General features: G+C 36.3%; 1 protein-coding gene across 1 annotated transcript; it reads left to right on the top strand.

Annotated features, from left to right (window-relative positions):
* The first annotated feature begins 892 nt into the window (after positions 1-892).
* sip3 (septin interacting protein 3) lies at positions 893-7,849 on the top strand. Its single transcript, XM_053757708.2, has 11 exons — positions 893-1,198; positions 1,513-1,605; positions 1,814-1,966; positions 2,558-2,752; positions 3,967-4,151; positions 4,975-5,117; positions 5,473-5,691; positions 6,175-6,299; positions 6,561-6,676; positions 6,972-7,055; positions 7,621-7,849. Exons 1-11 carry the CDS (start codon positions 1,070-1,072, stop codon positions 7,688-7,690), a joined length of 1,512 nt encoding a protein of 503 aa, XP_053613683.1. The 5' UTR covers positions 893-1,069; the 3' UTR covers positions 7,691-7,849.
* Positions 7,850-8,053: the final 204 nt, after the last annotated feature.

The raw sequence follows: 8,053 nt of genomic DNA, 5'->3' as shown, positions 1-8,053 counted from the left end.
AGTACCGTCTATTTTTTTCGTTTTTATTTGGTAAGCACACTTCTTCAACAATGACCCAACAAACCGGGCTCGTTCACGGGGCCGGCTGCCCTTCTAAATCGGGACCGCGCACGGGGCCATTCTAAATCTATGTCTAAAACTGACGGAGCGTGGTTCATCCATGGAATAGGGAGTATTACTGCACATTTATCCCGCCAGAGTACAGCACTGTATGTTAGGTACACAAAAGCTTTGCCGCCTTTTGCTATATCGATTAAAAAGTTTATTATCTTCTTGTAGCGCCTCTCCATTACTGGAGGTTTATTTTAGGAGGTTTATTTTTATTAATCCATTCATTATAAAGGCATTCGTTTGTGAAAATATACAATAATGTAGCATATTCGGGTGCCGAAATATTCCATAAGATAAAAAAGTTTGTAAACTATGGAATACGCCTCACGCTGTAAAGTTTTCGAGCCAGTAAACGGTCGAAAAGAAGCTCGGAACACTTCACACGTGAAGAGTTATTAAAATATGGACCTTATATAGATATCTTCAGTCAAAATCAAGTTTATATCAGTTTATAACCACAGTTGACCAAATAATGCAGAACATAACTTAAAATAGTGTTATTATTTTCAGGATAATCCACTAAATCTCCAACTCCTTTAAACTCGCACCACGATTGCCTAGAAGGTATTTTTGGTCTTAAATCTGCAACAATATTGAAAATAGGCGCTTTTCGCCTCCAGTGGCAATGTTTGTGTACTTTAGTTGTTCCAATAGCGCCATCTGCGCTGAGCTTTGCGTAATATGCCCTATTCCATGTGTAAGATCAACGTAAAAGTGATTATGGTTTTGGTTATGGTTATGTCATGTCGTGGTTATTTTTTTTCTACAATCTGTGGTTCATTAAATGTCACAAATCGAGATTGAACACGTCAAAATTAGATTTTTTGCCAGCGATTGATACGGAACGATGTTTTGAAAATGTATTTGTTGACAATATTGCAGTGTTTTAGTGCATAGGATTCTTTTGCAATAAGTCTCATGTAAATTTTAGTGATTGGATGTAGTGAAAAACACCAACATGAAGGCGGTCCTCGCAACTGTGATCAGTCTTGCACTGACGACTGTGGTCATTGGCAATGCATATTACCAAAAGAAACAATTTTATCCTTCAATAGTCTACTTAACAAATTCGAACCCTAGTATGGCTGTGAGTATTAATTTCTTTATTATTATGAGTATTAACTTTGATAGCTTTCACCATATCCGTTTGCTTCGTAGGCAAAATAGAAGGCTTACAGAGCAATAGAATGTCAAAACTACCGGTGTTCAATGCCACACAAAATTTTCCTGAGATTGAATAAAGGAAATGGTATTACCTACCTGTCTAAATTATGTCTGGGCATTCTCATACAAGCCTTTCTCTCTATACCCAGCAGGTTTACAAAGTTTTGATGGAGTTGTTAAAATCTTCAAGCTTAGTAATAGTAAATACACATTTTAGTATAAGTATGTTTGTTTCAGGTAATGTACTTGCAAGCGTTTATATTAGTATTACTGTTAGGTAAGCTACTAAGAAAGATATTCTTTGGACAATTGCGCCCAGCGGAATTTGAGGTAATTTATGTTTTAATTCACTGTAAACAATTATCATTACTTGAACACAAAATAAATTTCAATCTAGTTATTTCATTGCATGTTGAGCAATGCCTAATTAAGTAATTATGTTTCTAATTTATTATGTCACAATAATAGATACAATATTTTGTTTGTAATGATATTATCAAAAGTTGTTACAAATAATTTTCATTAAATTTTTTTCCAGCATTTAATAGAGAGGTCTTGGTATGCAATCACAGAAACATGCCTGGCATTTACTGTTTTCAGAGATGATTTCAACCCGAAATTCATTGCCCTTTTTACACTCCTCCTGTTCCTTAAAGCATTCCACTGGCTGGCTGAAGATAGAGTTGACTATGTGAGTTGTTAATTAGTATATTTATTTTTTATTATCTTTTTACATGTTGACAGCTGAAAATACATGCATTAATATTTTATTAAACTTCTGCACTGCATTTGATGACTGACAACTGTCTCCTATAAAACTGTAATTAGCAATGATGTTGCAGTTTTGTTTACCTTTGGAGCCCCCAGATACTGGAGATGGCTTGATATAATGTTGTCCAAACTTAAACAATTAAGCAAACCACAGTCAATGTATTAATGAAACATAACATAATTTCAAAACATCAGAATGACAACACCAAGTCAAGTTAGGCATGTCTTATTATAATAGAAACATATAATTGTTATGTCTAGGAGTAGTTAAAATACATCAATTGTTTTCTGTTTTTTTGTTATTTGGATACATATTTTCTTATAAAAAAGGAACCTGGCCCAATAATAGACTAGAGGAAACCTTGATATATTGTGCCATTATTGTTACAATACAGTATTACTATGTTGATACTTATTTACTGTTATATCAGTCTTTATATACCATTAAAAGAATGAACACATAAGTACGGAAATAAAACATTCACTTTGTAAAAATATTTTTTTTTATTAGATGGAAAGAAGTCCAGTCATCGGGTTGGTGTTCCATGTTCGAATCTTATCACTGCTGATGTTGCTGGCACACGCAGATTTTTACTTCATCCACCATGCATATCAGTTCACTGCCGCCAAAGGACCCTCAGTGCAGTTGGTCTTTGGATTTGAATACAGCATACTGATTATTATGATTGCCAATATACTAATTAAGGTGACACTTTATTTTAATTGTCTTCATCATTCATAATTTTAGTTGACTTCATCAGTCATGATGTTTATTTTGCCAGAAAGAAAATTCATTCAATACTTTGCAAGTTTACTGTGCAGGTAGAGTTTTATATTTTAATAATTATTTAAATGCAACATTTATGACTGTAGGACTGGATGTGTTAAAAATGGCATAGAGTTGTTGTTCACAACAAACATTTTTAGCTTCTTTCATATCAACAAACAAGTTGAAATTGAAATTTATTTCTTGATATGAATGATTTGGAATAAACAATGCTTCCAATAATATGGTGCAGCTGTGTTCTTTATCAATGGTGTTACAGAACATGCTATATTAATATTCAAGGTCAACTCTTACTTGACACCTGAAAACACGTGGCGTTATGTTTTTTTTTTTGCATTGCGACAAGAAAAATGTATGTCTTAAAATTACCTCAATGTATTTTATTTTTCATGTAACTTATTTCATCTAGATGTAGTTTGTCATTTAAAAGTATGTAGCATCGCAATACACTTGAATAAAATAAAGGGCTCTAAAGTAATTGTAGAGTATTTTAAAATCCGATATACATTATTAAATTGTAGAATATAGGTAAAACATACTTTGATAGTGGGGCACGTCATCTTTTTTATATTAGTATGATAAAGGTACATGTGGAATAGTCACTACATTATTGATTCACAATTAGCAGTTGTGTTGATATTAGATGTATGTATTAGATGATGAAGTTGCATGCTATGCAATGAAATGTGTTAGCAAAGCAGTTGTCTACCACACTTATACTACGAAATGTGATTATATGTTCATTTATACTTACTAAAATATAATACAGAATATGTTGAAACAGTTTAATCTCTGGGACTTTCAGCAGTCTTATTTATCTATAAATTGCCTCTTGCAATCTTTGATTATGGAGGCACACCACAGACAAAAGACAGATGAACGGTTCTCCCATTCTGGGACCGCTTCCCTCTTTGAATACCTACTTAAATTGAAATTAATTTTTTAAGTCAATTTTTAAATGATATAATACTTAAATTATTTTCCAACTGGAACAGTTATTTTTGCTGAAAGAACTGGCTGGAAAGTCAAAGTATTTATTCTGTAATTATAAGTATTTAATTGAAATATACATAGTATTTCTGAAAAGTTGCAAAGTACTAGCTATAAGTTATATACTTTAAGAAACTTTTTAGTACGTCCTCCACGCGATCGACTCTCGCTGGGAAGCGCCGTGGGAGAGCAAAGCGGCCGTGCTCCTGTACACGGAGCTGGCGATCAACTTTCTGAAGGTCCTATTGTACATCGGCTTCGTGGCCGTCATGGTGAGGATCTACACGCTGCCGCTCTTCGCCTTCCGACCCATGTACGAGACTATGAGGTATGACCTGCAACTTCTTATGTTTTTTTTTACAATCTTTTATTTATTTAGTTCCGATGTTTGTCTAATCGATAATTTTCTGAAAGTTTAATAAAACTGTGTTCAGTTTACTTGTTCGCCCAGGTGAGCTGAACACACTATTAGTAAACTTAAGCTCAGGTGAGTTAAGTTAGGTCACGCAAATCTCGCAAGTTAAATTTCATCTACTTCTGCTTGTCATGTCATATAGAGTTGAAATTTCCCACGACTCTTTACATGACAGTTATGATAAGGATGACCTGATGGTGCACTCAGGATTGGCTTCCATCGAGAGAAACGGTTTACTGCATAGACTTTGTCACATAGTATGAAACAAAGTACAAAGTTTATTTGATGACAAAAGCTTGAAATGTCATTTTTGTAACTTGTATTTTTCGGCATTAAATCTATCAGTCTTTTTTATAGGCCTAGACGATGTGTATGTATATGCAAATTTTTGAGCAGGATCAGTTTTTTAGTTTAAAAAACTATAAGTACTTATTTAAATTTTAATGCAATGTCTAATATTTTATAATTCTTATGTAATTGTTACTTTGTTGTGTTAATTGTTGTTTACTTGTGTTAATTGTTACTTAAATGAGAATAAAATTCTTCAAAACTGAAGTATTTCTCAATTGGAATATGAATGAAAAACCCTTTTCCAAATTTGAATCACGATGGGCATAAAGGTTTATAGTTTAAGCGTCAACAAGGCGTATAGTTAAAAGAGTAAAGTTTTTGCCCAGTAGTATGACAACAACGTAATATGATATGATTTTAAAAATCTCACAATATACTGTCGCAGGAGCTTCAAGAAGGCCTACAACGACGTGGTGTTGTCTCGACGCGCCATCCGCAACATGAACACTCTGTACCCAGACGCCACTCCCGCTGAGCTCGCCGCCGCTGACAACGAATGTATCATATGCCGAGAAGAGATGCATACAGGTGAGATTACTATATACATTTTAGACATACATTTCGGAAATACACAGAAGGAAAGTACCAAAAGCGAGGGAGGTGGGGCTGTTACCCACAAGGCAAGGAATTCAACATTAATTTATTTTTCACGTAAATGACAAGGTTTTTTGATTTTGTGCCTTTAATATTAAGCTTTTGATTTGACCTATTGATTTTATGGAAAATGATGTAAGTTTTATGTAAGAACAGACAGACAAGTAGACAAGTAAGTCTAAAATGTTGTATGAAGAAATTACATTTAAAAATTACCTGAATTTACAGAAATGTTCACCGTAATAAACTTACTACTATGAAGTCCCTACAATTGTTAAAAAACTCCCAGGTGCAAAGAAGCTACCCTGCAACCACATATTCCACGCGGCGTGCCTCCGCCTCTGGTTCCAACGGCAGCAGACGTGCCCCACGTGCCGCCTCAACGTGCTGCGCGCGCCCGCGCCGGAGCCCGCGCCCGGCCCCGCGCCCGCGCCCGCGCCCCGCCCGCCGCAGCCCCGCCCCGCCAACAACGCTGTGCCGCCGCCCTTCCCCAACATGCCTCCGCCCCGTGAGTATCATGTTTTGACGTCAATTGACGGACAATGCCTACATTGTATGCAAATTCAACGTACATCACATTTCAACGTCAAAACTTATGGAAAACAACGGAGCGGCAACGCGCTGTCCTCGCGACGGCGTAATGGAGTCTGGCACGAAGATGCAAGGCCTAACTATGGTGAATGTTTCACCTACAAGATAATTTAGCTTTTTAAATGGCTATGCAATGGGTGGTGAAATTATTTCACGTGATATATATGTATTGGTATAGTTAGCTTAATTGAAATTGTTATTTTAACACAGTTTAAAATTTGCAAAGCTTAATTTTAGTAAATCATTTACATACAATATTATTTTTAAATAAAGTTAATATGAATAAAATTCTTAACAAAGTATTTTTTGTAAAACACATGAATTTACCTTATCGCCTACAGATGAAAGAGCACCAAAATGCGCCTACAGTGCATGTAGAAATATATTTGTCTGTTTGCAGCGATGATGGCGTGGGGCATGCCCCCTCCCCCGCCGCCGCGGCCCGCGTCGCTGGCGACGCTGACCACGGCCGAGCTGCAGCGGATGGAGGGCAACGAGCGCAGGAACATCGAAGCTCGCTTGCAGGTTTGTCTCGTTCAGGAATACATACAGTTTATTTACCCTCTTAATTCATAAAAAAGTTAAAGCATACTTTAAGCTGTTTTGTCAGTTGTCACTGTCACAGTTTAAATTGACATAACGACGACAAATTAAAGTAGGATTAACTTTTTTATGAATACGCGGTGAAAAGTATTATAACAAAAGTAACAAAATTTACGAGGAGACTTCAACTACAGTTTTTTTTTGCTGTTTTCGCTTTTTATGACATGTGTTTTCCGTTTGCAGCTGCTCCGCGAAATAGAATCGATGCTGGACGCGTCGGTGCTGCTGATGCAGCAATATTCCGCTGTGGTGGCCAACCTGCCGCAGAACAACGTCACCGTCGCCACGCAGACCGAAGCGTGAGATGCTGTTTTAATTTGTATTTAAAATTTAATCATTTCTATTAAAATAATTTATTGCCATTCATATTGTAATACATTTTTATAACTGTCCGGTATTATGCAATATTAAAGAGAGGTGAGCGAGCTCATGAACAAAAAAAAAACATTAATAATCAGTATTGCAAGGTGTTTCAAAGCAGTTTATTATAAACAATTTTAATTTCGGTCCACGAAGTGTCAGCAAAATATTTAGTTATTTACATTTATTATTCAGTAAAATCGAAATATAAATAGGAATCTGCATATGTTTCAGTAAACCGGAGCCCGCGGTTCCGTCGCCGGACGTGTCCCCGGGCCCGTCGCACAGCGCCGAGCCCGCCGCCGCCAACACTACCAGGTTACACTCAAAAAATATTTATTATGGTTATTTATTATGAACAGTTTGCCAATCTTTGGCAGAAACTTCTTCATGCATTCGTGTCGGTATCTGCGGACACTATTAACCGCCGAAACCCGAGTTCGGCAATAGTGTGGAGTCTGTTAGCATATTTTCGTGAATTACGTTTGACGAAAGGGTTCGGGCCGCAAGTAATACACCGCGTTACCGACCGCTGATCTATACCAGGAACACTCGAAGATCAGAGATGATGATGAACATGAGAGATCATGCTACTGTGTTCTTGGTTTCATTCTTGTCTGTGAAGATTTGCGCCTGTATGAGTATCCTCTTTGGGATGGTTGTGCCTATCAGTCGGTTTTATACAATATCCACGGGAGGATATAGAATGATCGTAATCTATGTCCTCCCGTGCAGGCGGGAACCGCACGCTGCAACAGATACAGTATCACGTCTTTATCCCTTACGGTATAGACATAGCCGAGAGTTGCGATTTTCGAAGGTCACGTTTAGCTCTCGGGCTTATTGTAAGAATTTTTAAGATTTTTTAAATATTGAATTTCAGAGACAAGACTGATGCTGATGCGGAGGAGCTGAGACGACGTCGACTGCAAAAGTTTACGCAGGATAAATAAGCTACTTGTATAACGGACTGTTCCTTCTAACTTACCATTATTTAATGTACAAAGTGTGGTACGCTAAGCTATGTGTATTCTAATCAGAATAAGTGTATTTATGTTCTTGTAAATATAAAGGGATATACACATGAATACATTACATAATACTTTCACACACATGATTATTTTATTTATGTGTTGATTTTATAAGTTTGACCAGAATATTTAGGTTCAACAAAATGATTTTTTAATGGGATTTTCATTCTTATTTCACCAGTCAGCTTATAGTGACCTAAAAATAAATTAGTTTATATGTACATTATATTAATCCGTCTCTATTATATCAACTAAGTAGTTTGGAAACACCACATTGATTTGGTT

The sequence above is a fragment of the Plodia interpunctella genome, chromosome 17 (genome assembly GCF_027563975.2).
Source record: "Plodia interpunctella isolate USDA-ARS_2022_Savannah chromosome 17, ilPloInte3.2, whole genome shotgun sequence".
NCBI classification, from domain to species: Eukaryota; Metazoa; Arthropoda; class Insecta; order Lepidoptera; family Pyralidae; genus Plodia; species Plodia interpunctella.
The sequence above is the reverse complement of the archived record's forward strand: the minus strand, read 5'-3'. Positions and strand labels throughout refer to the sequence as shown.

Coding starts and splice junctions, on each gene's coding strand:
- sip3 (XM_053757708.2), top strand. CDS start 1,070: ATGAAGGCGGTCCTCGCAACTGTGATCAGTCTTGCACTGACGACTGTG. Junction 4,152..4,974: donor CCCATGTACGAGACTATGAG/GTATGACCTGCA, acceptor ATACTGTCGCAG/GAGCTTCAAGAAGGCCTACA. Junction 7,056..7,620: donor GCCGCCGCCAACACTACCAG/GTTACACTCAAA, acceptor ATTGAATTTCAG/AGACAAGACTGATGCTGATG.